Source organism: Antechinus flavipes, chromosome 6 (assembly GCF_016432865.1).
Source record: "Antechinus flavipes isolate AdamAnt ecotype Samford, QLD, Australia chromosome 6, AdamAnt_v2, whole genome shotgun sequence".
Classification (NCBI taxonomy): domain Eukaryota; kingdom Metazoa; phylum Chordata; class Mammalia; order Dasyuromorphia; family Dasyuridae; genus Antechinus; species Antechinus flavipes.
This window is the reverse complement of record NC_067403.1, coordinates 194,708,771-194,723,711: the sequence shown is the minus strand read 5'-3', so window position 1 is coordinate 194,723,711 and position 14,941 is coordinate 194,708,771. Positions and strand designations below refer to the sequence as shown.

Below are 14,941 nucleotides of genomic sequence, written 5' to 3'. Positions count from 1 at the left end.
TAAAGGAGATACTGCTTGTCACAGAGGCAGTTCAAGGATCCAAAACATTTGCAAGTGTATTGTTGAGTTCCAGTTCATGTATGAGACTGAAAGGTCCATCCAAGAGCTGGGCAGAGGCAAGATTAAGCATTTATGATATCATCTCGTCAACCAGCTGGTATTGTTTGAGCCAGAGAAGCCCTGAAGACAAAAGTTATTGACCCTTAGAGACCACATTCCCTCTCTCCTTTGTCCCACAGTCAAATAACAGAATTATTTCTCTTCCCAATAAAGATAAGCTCTAATAAATAATGAAACAATGACAAAATCCATCCTTTGCTTTCTCTATACCACTTCTCTATACTTGATGATTTATCATTCAGAAATGGACAAGGTTAGAATATCAATGTATTTAAATACATACTAGAACTATTATATGGAGGAAGAGGACTTAATTGAGATTCAAGAGACCTAGATTCTAGCTCCATCCCTAACACCAATGATAACTCACATATCCCTCCACTGAATCCCTCCTCCAAAGTATAGCAGAAAGAGCACTTGACTAAGAAGCAGAAGATCTGATTTTGGATCCCAGGTCTTTCACTTAGAGTCTCATATGATGTTGAGTAAGTCAATTATACTTTCTGAGCCTCAGTTTCCTCATCTGTAAAATCTCTAAGGTTCTTTCCAGCTCTAAATCTGTGACCCTATACATTCATGGCAGGGAAATGGTCGAGTTCCCAAATAATTTACCAGCAAAGTATAACCTCTGGCAGATTTTTGATTCAAGTTAAGAAATCTTGAAGTAGGAATCTAACAATTAACTGTGTTTTCTGTCTGAGGACCAGCCTAGCTAAGTGCAACAAAGCTCATCACCATCTTTGGTTGGCCACCAGAGAAGGAATTGGTTCAACCAGAGAAAGCCATGAAACTACCTACATGAGCATGAAGGAAGTGTCCACCTGGATGAAATTTTTAATCTTACAAAGTTATCACATTTCTTTTGACCTGAGTGCTTTTCTCACAACCTTATGAAATGGGAAGTATAAGAATCATCTCTATTTTTTCATGTGAGAAAAGTGAAACTAAGAAAGGAGAAGAAACTTGTCTTTGCCATAAAGCTAGTAGGTGTATTGGAAGTAGAATTAAAATCCTGATCTCCTTGACTACAAAGCTAGTGCTCTTCCTGCTTATCTAACCATACTCCTAAGTCATGACATGATCTTGGGCATGTCATTTAACCTTGTTACTCTCAGTTTATACCTCCATAAAATGAGAAGATTGTTGTTGACTCTACACTTTGGTGAAATTTTACATGCCTGTTATTCCCATGAAGGAAAGAGAGTGTCTCACCATAATATGACACTGATTTCTTAATTAATTTTTGCATTTTACAGTAGGACATCTCCATCCCAATTATTCCATTGTTCTCTCCCTCTCTAGGATGCTGGTCATGGTCTCATGGGGGAAATGTCCTTGGTAGAACTTCAGGAACGGTTGCTATTGGTGAAGCAACAACAGAAACGAGATGAAGAAGAAAAACGAGACCAGATCATCCGGGAAAAGCAAGCTAAGATGGACAAGCTTCTGGAAAAGACTGAGCAGATTGCAATGTGCCGAGAAGCCTGTGGAAGAGCAGCTGCAATCAAGTCAGTACTTAATAGGAGAATACATTGGTCAAGGGGTGGGGAGGAATCTTAGGTGACCATAAGTTCAAGACAATCCACCCGTATGGCATGGCAGCCAAGATTTTAGGCTACATAAATGACCGTCTCTAACATCAAGAGCAGGGACACAATAGTCCCACTAAATTCCGGTATTGCCAGAGCAGATCCGAGCCATTGTTTCCAATTCTGGGTGCTACCTGTTAAAAAAAGACGTTGATAAATGAGAGTACATCCACAGAAGGAAAAATAGGTTAAGGAAGGGACTCAAAACCACCCATTCATTTAAGAAACATTTATCAAGTACCTACTTATGCATGTCCTTCTTGGCTCAGAGTCAGGAATATCTGAGTTCAAATCTAATCTCAGATCTTCACTAGCTATATTATAGCTGGTATTATAGACAAGTCTGCCTCAGTTTCCTCAACTATCAAATGGGGAAAATAATAGTATCTATGTCCCGGAATTATTGTGAGACTCAAGTGAAATAATATTTGTAAAATTCTTAGTACAGTGCCTACCTCATTAATAAATGCTGGATCCCTTCCTACCCCTTCTCCTCCACACACCAGTGATATGAGGTTGGGAAGGTACTTAACTTCTCATGGCACCAAACAGATCTTTAAGACTATAATTTGCAGAGAAAGTGTTGAGTAGTATTTATAGAAGGTGTTTTCTCATTGGAAGCTCCTCACATCATTGAAATCACAGGTTCAAGGAAAAAAAAAATCCCTGCTCTGTATGAAAATTCAGTTATTGAGGAAGATGCAAAAATTAAATTAGACATGGAAGACATGGCCTCTGTCCCTGTAGGACATAAGAAAGAAACTGTTAGAGCTAGGAGAGAACAGAAAGTATAGCATATCTGGGCCAGAAGAAACCAGAGAAATTAATGAATTAATTAGTTAATTGAATTAACAATAGCTATCATTTATACAGGGCTTTAAAGGCTGCAAAGAATTTTGCATATGTCTCATTTGAACATCATAACCATCCCCAAGATATAAATAATGTAAATATCATGAATCCCATATTCCTATGTAGATTATATGTGGCTAGAGTTGTTAACCTGAGTCAGAAAGTCCTGAGTTCAAATTCAGCCTCAGATACTTAATAACTGTATGATCCTGGGCAGATTATTTAACTTGTGATTGCCTCAGTTTCCTCACTTGTTAAATGAGGATAATAAGAGCACCTGCTTCACAGAATTACTATGAGGATCAAATGAAATACTATTTATAAAAACACTTAACACAGTATACATAGTAGATTCTATATAAATGTTCATTCCCTTCCTATTTTGCAGAAATGAAAGGATAATGATGTACCTAAATTCATCTAGTGACTTAGGAGCAGACCCTGACTAGCAACTCAGATCTTGAATAAGAGTCTGTAGGGTCCTTTCCACTCTTATGAGGAATATCCTCTAACTTTCTAAAAGTTCTTTGGCTTCTGATTCTGCTCTTTTTTCCTCTAGGAATTTGGTAGATTAGTTAACTCTTTACTGCAAATATCCTGAAAATTTTATCAAAGATAGATGTCTAGTGATACCCTCAATTGTACCACAGTAGATGAAAGGGATTGGATAAGATATTCTTGAAAGTCTTTCCAGCTTTCCAGCTTTCCAACTCTAAATCCAGTGATCCTACTAGTATCAGTAAGGAGGTATACCTACCTATAATTTCATGCATCTAAAAGATTCCACATATGCTCAATTTTAAACTAATGTAGAGAAGTAAGGTTCTGGGCTCACTATCCTAACTGCCACTTAGTCTAACACATCAGGCCTCCAGAGGGCATCTTCTACTTTTCCCCTCCAAGTTCTAGAGGGAATCCTAAAAGGCTTATGTTTATTAATGAAGCCTTATCCAACATGCTCTCCAATATCATTTAACCAATTAACATATATGAGCTTTTACAAAGGGATAGTTACTCAGGAGGTATAGCAAGGACTGAAGTCCATCAACACTTCCCTTCCCCCAAATGAGAGTCTACTCCTCCCTTATTTGGGACAGAGGTACCATGCATTCATGGACACATGGAAGCTGGGTAGGAAGATGAGGCAGCTAAAGGTGGAAGCCTACAGCAGTTCTTCCTCTTCAAAGGCATAATAGGGGAAAGAAGGAATATTTTCCATTCAAGCCTTTGTATGTACACTCACTTCTGGTTAAAAAGACAATTAAAATTTTTTTTTACAGTAAGCCAACTTTCTCCTAAGAGGATATTTGTTCATGCACTAAAGTATGGAGAGGGGTCTCTATATTACACATACTTGGCAGCAGACAAACTCACACAACCACCCTGTGAGGCTGGCAGGCAGGGCTAATTATTTCCATTTTATGGAGCAGAAATAAGGCTCAGAATAAGGAATTGTCTATTTACATCATATAACTGGTGAGTAGAAGAGCCAGGTCTCCCTGACTCCTAGTAAATGCTTTTTCTGCTGCACCATTATCCATAAGAAAAGATAATTTTATCAGAGTGATTACATTACTTTTTGTTCCCATATTGGGATAGGAGCATAATTCGAATGTCTTTGGGATTAAATAGAAATTTCTCAACCTAACATTGAAAGCTCTTTACAATCTGGCTGCAGCCTGTTTTTCAGCTTCATCTACTCTTACTCCCTTCCATTCACTCTCTGTTCTAGAGAAACAGCTGATTACTAGCTGTACTCAGCAATATTCTGTGTCTTACCTTCATATAGTCACACAAGCTATCTCCCATACTAGATATCCCTTTCTTCTTCATTTCTATCTCTCAGAATCATTCTCCAAGATTCAACTCATGGAGTAACTTCTCCACAAAGGTTTTCTAATTCTAACTAGCTATTGTGTTCTCTCTCCCTCCTCAAGTTACCTTGTATTTACTTCTCTTTATGAATATTTAAGCCTCTTCATTGAATGTAAGTAAATTCCTTGAGATCTGTTTCATTTTTGACTTTTTTATTTTCAGAGTGTAAAGCACAGTGCCTTACACATAGGAAGTGCTTAATTAATGCTTAATGAATTGAATAAAACCATTGAGAAATGTAAAGAGCTGCTTAAAGAAATGTCCTTCAACACTACAGATGCTTAGATAGATAGATAGATAGATAGATAGACAGACAGAGGGATAGATGGATCGATAGACAGATAGAGGGATAGATGGATAGATGGATAGATAGATGGATGCATGGATGGATGGATAGATAGATAAGATAGATAATCAAAATGAACAAAACACCTAGGTAGTAAAATGTTAAATTTTAGGAGAAATGCAAAGGGCTGCTTAAAAAAATGTCCTTCAACACTACAGATGTTTAAATAGATAGATAGATAGCCAAAATGAACAAAACACGTAGGTCATAACAGTAAATTTTAAGAGACTTAAAGTTCTTCTGTCAGTGTGTCAAATTCAATAGAAAGAAAAACAAGAAAGAAATTACAGAATTAAACAAAAATATGGAATTTCCTAAATCAATTTAAATCAAAATTTCTTAAATCTTATTTATGAAAAAAAAATTAATCACATGCTTGAACACAAAGAACTCATAAATAAATACAAAAAGAACAGAAATTCAAATTCATCCTTTACAAATAATGAATCAATAACAAAATACAAATAAAATATAAAGATCTAAATTAAAAGCAAAAACATCAAATAATTATTGAGCCAAAGACTAAATCATAGATTTTGTAAGTGAAAAATAAATAATTCTTCACATATTAGAAGTGATATTCATTCCCACAATCTATAGCAGAAGGTGGTAAGTCCATGGGTGTGAAATATTGCACTTATTTTCAGATTTTTAAATGTAATAAATTTCGTTGGGAAGATTTTCTCTTTCTTTTTTCTTAAAAAAAAATCTTTGTTAAATAGAATAGCTCTCTGGGAAAAAGGAGGGGAGGGAGGTAGGGGAAATTTCAATAGCTTACATAAAACAAAAGCTATCAATAAAAATTATTTTTAAATAAAAAAACCTTTCAAAAGAACTATAAGCTCCCAACCACCATCTTTAAAATAGTTCAAAACTGCAAATAATAACAGAAATGTGACCCAAATATAACCTCACACTCATGAAATAGGTAAAAATTCTAAAAGTCAGGAAAGTTTAGAGTTGACAGAAATGTAGGAAAAACAAGGCATGCCAACACATTGCTCCCAGAGTTATAAAGGGGCAAAGAATTATATCAAATAATTTATAATTGTTCCAGAAGTTATAAAACCATTTATACTTTTGATCCAGAAATCCAGTGATTTATGCCCCAGAAAAGTCACTAATTACAAGAAAAGATACCCATGTGAAGATATTCATAGCATCACTATTTGTTTAGTAAAAAACTAGAAACAAGTTTTGTGCCTAATCATTAAGGGAAGGGTTAAACAAATTGTGATAAATGAAGAATACTGTGTCCTAAAAAACAATAAATAAAAAGAATTTGAGAAAATATGGGAAGACTCATGAAGTGATGCAGAATGAAGAACTAAAAGAAACAATATACATGGGGCATCCAGCTGGTGCAGAGGATAGAGCACCACCCCTGAAGTTAAGAGGACCTGAATTCAAATCTGGTCTCAGACACTTAACACTTCCTGGCTGTGTGACCCTGGGCAAGTCACTTAAGCCCAAAAGCCTCAGCAAAAAAAAGAAAAGAAACAATATACACAATGACTATAATTATGACCAAAAATCCAGATGGCAAAATAAAACAGACAAGAAATCTGTAGCCAAGATTGTACTAATATACACTCTTTTCTTTTAACAGAGAAAATTTCTAAAATGTGGTATAGAATACATGTAAAAATGATCATAACTATATGATGTAGTTTTATAAATTACTCTAAAAATACAGGGACCGCTAGGTGGCGCAGTGGATAGAATCCTGATCCTGGAGTCAGGAAGATTAATTTACTTGAACTTAAATCTGACCACAGACATTTATTAGCTGTGTGTGACTCTGGGCAAGTCACCTAATCCATTTACTTCAATTTCCTCATATATAATATGAGCTGGAGAAGAAAATGGCAAACCACTCCAGCATCACTGCCAAGAAAACCCCAAATGGGGTCGCAAAAACCCCACTGAAAACCAATTGAATAAGAAAAATAATAATATAATAATAACAATAATAACCAAAAACTTACAAATAGCCATTGTAAATATATAATGGCTACAAAGCAGAATAAAATGACCTAGCCCAAGAGAGGTACAAAGAGTGAAAGATATTTTCTAATAGGATCTTTAAAAAAAAAACAAAAAAACTTCTGAACATTTAAACTCATTTTCTAGAAGACTACTAGAGAGCATGATTCTTGACCTTATTTCTTAGGAGATAATACTAAGATAGTATCACAGAACTGTTGCTGTCATTAATGAGATTCAAGGGCTGAGACTCAAAGTCTGATCTCAAACCCATTGTTATCTCCACAAGGCCGTACTGACCTACTGGAGAGCTTGGCAAAAATCACAACGGGACGCATTTCCTACTTTATTCTAAAGTGGGCCAAATGGCATCACCAGCATATGGCAGCCACACTGGGGTGTTTTGTCAGTGAGCCTGACTGGCTTGGGAAAGAAATAAGCATTTATTACCATCTTACCTACTGTGTGCCAGGCACTGCGCTAAGCACTTTTACAAATATTCTCTCATTTGATTGGCTTGGCCTTTATCCCCTACTCTCCACCTCCTCCTGTTCCAAAAGAAAAAGTCAGCTGCTCACAGTTCAAGACCTGCCTTTCCTCCTGGCTGAAGTAACCGAGAGGAACAAGTGGCCAAGAATTAGGGAAATTTGGTTCTGTTGAGTCTGACATTCATATGTCACTTTATGATTACAAAACACTTTACATATCACAACTCACTGGATGCTTATCACAGCTCAATAAGGGAAACAGGACAGGGAGGATTTACTCCCATTTTACAGAGGGAGAAACTAGACCCCCAGTAGGTAGAGTAAACTTAGTCCCATAGTAGAATAGATTCAAATCCAAGTCCTCTGACTTTTCTAAGCCCAGAGTATCTTTCTACGACAGTAGAGATATTTCTGATTATAAAATTGTTTTTTGTTGTTCCATTATTTCCAATTGTGTCCAATTCTTTGTGATCCTATTTGGTTTTGTTTTGTTTTTATTTTTGTTTTTTGGCAAAGATACTAGAGTGATTTGCCATTTCCTTCTCCAGTTTATACTGCAGATGAGGAAACTGAGGCAAATAGGGTAAATTGACTTGCCCAGAGTCACATAGCTAATAAGTAACTGAGGTTGGACTGTGACCAAATAATATTCATTTCTTCAATCATTCAAAAATTAATTGAAAACCTAATAATTGTAGGTTAACGTACTTGGCACTCTGGCAAGATAGGAGTTAAGGTATTCTTATAAATAACTAAACAATACAATATAATATGATATTTAAATATTTTAAATATGATAAACACATTTTTAAAAAGAGAAAAGAAAACAAAGGCCCAATAATCACAACCACAGCCCTAGGCAAATGACTAGCCTCTGAATCTGTATCCTCACCCATAAAATGGACATAAATAGTCCCATAAAAGGCTCCCAGGAGAGTTGTTTGTAATGGAGTTCCTGCTCTATTAGCATATTCCAGTAACAATGGGCTCATGGCTTCTTTCTCACTTGTTCAGTCCTTTCCATGATCCTTCACCACCATAAAGGTTCATCTGTCAGTGATGCTCTGTGATTATCTATCATGGAACGCCATCTCAGAAGATTCATGATTACAGGGAAACCAAAGGATAATGGAAAGAAGGCTGGTAGTTGTAAAAAAAAAAAAAAAAAAAGGCTAAAGCAGTTTATGAGCAATGATGCGTGTGTAAAAAACAAATAGATTGTCCCAAAGAGTCATGTTTTCAAAAGAGAAATTGAGAATTGTCAACAACCATATTAAAAAACACATTTGTTAGCTTTTTTTCTTTCTTGTGTTTACTTCGCTTTTAATCTGATTTCTCTTGTGCAGCATGACAAATATGGAAATATGTTGAGAAGAATTGCATATGTTTAACCTATATTGGATTGCTTGCTAGCTTGGAGAGGAGGGAGGAGGAAGAGATGGAAAAAAATTTGGCATATGAGATTTTGCAAGGGTGAATATTGAAAACTATCTTTGCATGGATTGGAAAAACATAATATTAAAAAATTAAAACAAACGAAAAACAACAACAAGAAATGGCTATTGAAAAGATGCCTGGAGAATCAAATGTAGCTGGCAGCAGCTAAGCTATGTAACAGGCCAGTAGGGGCACTTTTCATTTTTGTCTGAAGTAGCAAAGAACCCAAGTTAGGAGTTTCAGAGTTGAAAGAGCATGGTTTCTAGACTAGGTGACAAGGGGGCTAATGAAATGACTAGCTGGTGAGAAGCAATGGGCAGAGACCCAGATCTAGAGTCAGAACTACCTGAGTTCAAATCTAACAACAGACATTTACTAGCTATATAACCTGGGTAAGACACTTAACCCTATTTGCCTCAGTTTCCTCATCTGTGAAATGGGGACAAAAATAGCCCCCACCTTACAGGATTGTTGTGAGAATAAAATGAGATAATAAGTGTAGTGTTTAGCACAGGGCTTGGCTATATAAATGTTAACTATTTAAATTATGAAGAAAGATGACTATAAAAATATAAATTAAAACAAAACTGAAAGGCAGCCAAACTCTGATTAAAAGCAGTGACCAGTATTGTCTCTAGAGGGGAGATGATGAAATATATTCCTCTTTTTGATTGAAAAGTGGGGTATCATAAGCGGCAGTATATGTGGGTAGAAACAGCTAGGTGGCACAGTGGGGAGAGCGCTGGACAAGACTTAGGAAAACCTGACTTCAAATTCTACCTCAAATACTTGCTAGCTCTGTGACTGGATAAGTCATTTAAACTTCATTTACCTCAGTTTTCTCATCTGTAAAATGAGGATTTTTAGATTCATTTAGATTCAATGACTTCCAAGGTCTCTTTTAACTTTTAGGTCTGTGGCTCTGATTTTAAAAAAAAACAAAAAAAAAAAAAAAACTTTCTATTTTGGTTGCAGCTAAACAACCCTCAAGCTTTAGTCTTGTTTTCACCATTCTTCAAGGAAAAAAAAAAGTCCTTATGATTCTTTGTTTACAAGTAGGACTTTGATGAATGGGGAAGTGGGACACCTTATCAGAAAATGTCTGTGGCATTAAAAAGAACAAAAGGCATCAATAATTTTAAGTGGTGCAAGAAACAATTATCAAGGATGCCTAAGAAGAGGGAAAGGATGTGGGCTTGTCATGTAGCAAGAGTGGGAGATAATAGATGGACAGCCTGAGAGCTGTGCTCTCAGAATCTACAAATGCTAAGAGAATGAGAGAGAGTACCCCAGTCCACTCAGTAAAAGATTTATAAAAAGGTGTAGACACAAGTCACATCTAGAGGGAAAATGTGAACCGGGTCGGCTCCACATCAGGGCAAAGGCTCCTCATTGATGAGATCACCAATCCACCAAAGGATTCCAGTATTTCTCTCCTCCCCCCTCCCCGTTTTTTTCAGACAAGGTCCAAGGTAGCCAAAATCAAAATCAAAGCCATGAAGCCTATCCTAAGAGCATTGCTATCTCAGATTCAAAAGTTTCTCTCCTGCCTTCTTCTCTTAGAAGCTGTGTGTCTCCCTCACTTCATTTTCCTCAGTATAAAGTGAGGAAAAGGAATAACACCTGCCTTCCAAGGTTGTTGTAAGAATAATCTAAGCAAAGTACTTTTCAAAGCTTGAAATACTATTAATAAAAGTTGAACAGGTATTATTATTAACTGTACTGATTCTCTCTTAGAAAGAGTGTGGAAGGCCTTAGTGTAGGGGAAAGGGAATAAGCATTTATTAAGCACTTACTATGTGCCAAATATTTACAAATTTGATTTTATTCAATCCTCACAGCAACTCTGTGGAGTAGGTGCTGAATTATTAGCGTTTTTTTAGTTGAGGAAATAGGCTCACCAAGAATCACTTAAGTAGTAAGTGCCTAAGGCTGGTTTTGAACTCAACTCAAGTTCTTGACTCCAGGCCCAGCTCTTGACACTGTGCCACTTAAGATGCCTAGACTTTTTTTTTTAATGACATTAAAATGCTTTATTTTCCCAATTACATGTCAAAATTTTTAACATTCATTTTTGTATGATTTTGAGTTCCAAAAGAATTTTTCTCCTTTCCTCGCTTATCTTCTCCCCCCTTTCCAAAGCAACAAGCAATCTTATATAGGTTATACATGTACAATCATTTTAAATGTATTTCCATATTCATCATTTTGTGAATGAAACATCAGAACAAAAGGGAAAAAAAACATGAGAAAAAAATCAAATAAAAATGGTGAAAATAGTATGCGTCAATCTACATTCAATCTCCCTAATTCTTTCTCTGGAGGCAGATAGCATTTTTCCATCCCAAGTCTACTGAAATTACCTTGGATCATCGTATTGCTGGGATGAGCTAAGTCTGTCATAGTTATTCATTGCATTATCATTGTGTACGATGTTCTGATTCTGCTCACTTCACTCAGCACCAGTTCTTGTAATTCTTTCCAGAATGTCTTGGATAAGTAAAGAATCTGAGGGAAGATTGCTTCACTGGATCATTCCATCCATAAGTTCATCATCATGAGAATTCTTTCTGGCTCTACCCAATCTGGAGTTCTCAGCCCATTTAGTTCTTGATATAAATCAATGCTGTTATTTCTCCAATATCTTAAGGGTATTAGGAATGATTATATATAGTACTTTCCAGTTTAGATTGCTGCAACCCATCTATGACCCATACAGTTCTTCAGTCTCGGGGATTAGAACGGCTCATATCTCCCATATCTCAGCTTCCATGTCTGTCCCTTCCCCAACTGAGAATTCAAAGTTCACCAAAGGTGGAGAACAAATCTGCTTTTTGAAAGATGACATAAAATGATGGAAAGAGCATTGCCCCAGGGTCAGAAGAACTGAGCTAGGGTCCTGCCTCCACATCCCTTCCCTGTATGACCCTTGAACAAAGCCCTGCCCTTTCTGAGTTTCCTTCTCTGTATAGTTTCACTTGTACTAATAGGATTATAATTGAGAAAAGTAATTTTTAAACCTTAAAAATGTTATAGAAATGGGCTTGTCATTTTAATAATAATAGATGATAGAATGTTATAGAAATGTGCTTGTCATTTTAATAATAATAGATGATAAGAATGTTATGGAAATGTGCTTGTCATTTTAATAATAATAGATAATGAGAGGCCATGGGAAATAACAGATAGGAGGAAAAACATCTGAGTTTTTCCAACACATACTGGCTGTTATGTGACCCTAAGTGAGTCACTAAGTCTCTTAGTGGTGAGGGCAGCTCTCTAACTTGCTGAGAAGATGCCCATCTGTAGAAAGCCAAGGTTCCCAGAGAAATAAAGTCCCTGGGCTTGAAATCTCTCTAAATAGATAAGTATTGCTCTTAATAGTAATCCCTCTTATCTCATTTCTCTTCACTTTTTTGTCTGTTTCTTCTGCCCAGGGCTGAGGAAAAAAAAAAGCTTGAATTCCATACACCCAAACCTGTCATACAAGATGAGCGCAATTTAGAACTGAAGAAGAAAATCCAGATGATAATGGAGCAGCGCTTACAGCAGGTTGAGACTGTGAAGCCAGGACCCCGGAAGATCAGAGCAGAGCTAGTACCATGGCTCAGGTCCAAGGTGAGTTCCTCCCAGAGAGATGATCTGTGTGGAGTGTGCTCTGGTTCACTGAGCCAGCCAAATGCAGAAGTCCTGCCTTCCCAGAATGGCTTTGCTGCTAAAAAATCTGTTTCTACATCACTTGTGGAGGAGTGTGAATTGGCCTATGGGGACCAGCCCAGGGGGATGCTCAGAATTGCCTTTCCTGGTTCCAAGGGACCCCCATGGGAACTTTGGGCTCTACTGCCAGCCTTAAGTGATTCAGAACTACCCTGGTCAGAACACCGTACTGCAGGGATCAGGGCATGGGTACCATGCCCTAGTCTCTTTAGACTCAGTAATGGTTCTTTAAGGCTAAAGTTATAAAGCATCTTTGGGGGATTGGGATTGTGGTATATATACACCTATGACTGGATAGGCCAAAGCTGTTGGATTCCTTGAGCTTAGGAGTTCTGAGCCACAGTAGCCTAAAATATGGCCAATATGGTGGTCCTTAGCGAGTGGAGGAGAGTCGGGTGGGAGCTGCAGGCTGCCTAAAGAGTGGCAAACTGGTCCAGATTGGAAATAAAGCATCCAAAAGCTTCTGTGTTGATCAATCAATAAGTAGTATCAGGCTAAGAGTGGCCAATGCATTTCCAACGTGGGTGAAAGAAGGGAGATCTAGAACCTATCCCCCAAAAAAGCATCTTTCTCTCAACAGCCCACAAAGTAAGTATTAGCAGAATAATGACTCCACTTTTAAAGATGAAAATCATGGAGTTATAGATTTCAATCTGTGAGGGATCTCCTAGATCAGCTGGCTCCTGCTTGGATACATATACGTGGTATTTCACTTTAAAACCAGATCTGTGGAGCCAGAATGTTGTTCTGGATTAGTAGAGGACATGATCTAAGACCATGAAAAAGCCACTATGGTAGGACTATTCCCTGGGACCTTCAGGGCCGCTCAAGTTTCCCTTTGGGGAAGTAAATTGGGGACCTATGTTCTAGGTATAGTGTTGGTCTTGTCTTTCCATTTTCCTAGACTCCCTTGGAAGAACAACACTGGAAAATGTTGGAGGAGAGCCGAATAAAACTTTACCAGAGACTCCAGAAAAACACAGCTGCTAGAGAAGCAGAGCAGAGAGAGCAATTCCGCATATCGACTCTGAGTGGAGGTCCTCGGCCTTGCATCGTGAGGTCTTAAAATGCCACCTCCTTTGTTCTACCCCCAGGCCCCTCAGGAGCTAGACTGCAGCCCTGGGGGACTTGGAGACGTAGGGAAGGTAGTTTCCCAAGAAGCCCAGTTCCCTGAGCATACAAGAGCTGTCACAGAGATAGGAAGGGATAGTAAGTTGGGTTGGGCAGAAGTAGGGATAAAGGACTTGGCCAGAAAGTCCTAGAGCATATACTGTGTGTCAGCAGTTTTCTTAAGGAGTTAAAATATATGAGGGGATAAAGTGAGTCTCCCAGCTTTGAGCAGTCCTACCTTTTTGTGAGCTATTTCTGACCCCCTTGCTCCCTCAGGACCCTCCATAGTCCATACGCTGGGGTTCTCTCCCAGACAGATGTTCTGTTGTAGGAATGCTTTTGTCATGTTCCCTGCTGAGCCTCCTTCCTTGTTTCTGAGAAGGAAATCTGTAGAGTTGGTGGTTCCCATGGCCAATGTGTTGATTTGTTTGTCCTTAATAATACTTAATTGTTACAAAGTAGGATTTTTCTTGGGGTTGGTGAATTAATGGGTTCCTGAGTAGTGACAATGTTGAAAAAAATCAATAAAATGTTTTTTAAACATAAAGAAGGAAACAAAAGTATGTCTAGAAGAGCGAGGGGGGAGTATTATTTATCCCCCTTTTACCTAATTTTTTTTTTACTTTCACTATTCCCTACAAGTCTGAATGAACTGATAACTCCCATTCTGTCCCATCCTGTCCCATCCCATCTCCATCACACAGGTGTAGTTTATTAGAAAGAAGATCGGTTTTAAAATAAGAAAAGTTGTATAGAAATCCTGGCCCTGCTACTTAATTACTTGTGGTATGATCTCAAAGCTGGGCCTTTTTCTTCTCTGGGCCTTCATTTATTCATCTTTTAAAAGTCCTGTGATTCTGTTCATCCTTTATGACCCATTTTAAAGACTAATTCTTTGAGGAAGCTTTCCTTTAATAATACTTCCATTGCAAATTAGAAATGACATAGCAGATTCTCACTGGGGAAGCTAGGATCAATACTCAGAATGGATTGGCTCTATGTGGGTGTATGATCCCAACAAAAGACTTTCCTGCTTTGGATAGCCAAAAAGAGGTTTCCATCAGGATACTTCTATATAGGCAATGGCAGGTGAGAATGGAGGAAGGAGAAGTTGGCCAGTGTCACAGAGTAGTGGACTGAGCAAGAATTCTTCAGTGGCTTATAACTGAATGGACCAGATACTATCTATTGCCCTTATTATTGTTTTTCCCCACTGAGGCAATTGGGGTTAAGTGACTTGCCCAGGGTCATGCAGCTAGGAAGTGTTAAGTATCTGAGATCAGATTTGAACTCAGGTCCTCCTGACTTCAGGGCTGGTGCTCTATCCACTGTACCATCTAGCTGCCCCTTTATTATGGGTCTTGTGGATAAATGCAAATTTTATCAGTTTTATTCCACCATCCTTTTTGAAGAAGGAAGGA

General features: G+C 37.7%; 1 protein-coding gene across 1 annotated transcript in view; it reads left to right on the top strand.

Annotated features, from left to right (window-relative positions):
* Positions 1-14,391, top strand: part of CFAP99 (cilia and flagella associated protein 99) — a 165,860-nt gene extending 151,469 nt beyond the window's left edge. Inside the window, exons 14-16 of the mRNA XM_051964330.1 lie at positions 1,423-1,628; positions 12,131-12,311; positions 13,315-14,391. Coding sequence (XP_051820290.1) covers positions 1,423-1,628; positions 12,131-12,311; positions 13,315-13,476 — 549 coding nt within the window. The 3' untranslated portion in view covers positions 13,477-14,391. The remainder of the gene's footprint in view (positions 1-1,422; positions 1,629-12,130; positions 12,312-13,314) is intronic.
* Positions 14,392-14,941: the final 550 nt, after the last annotated feature.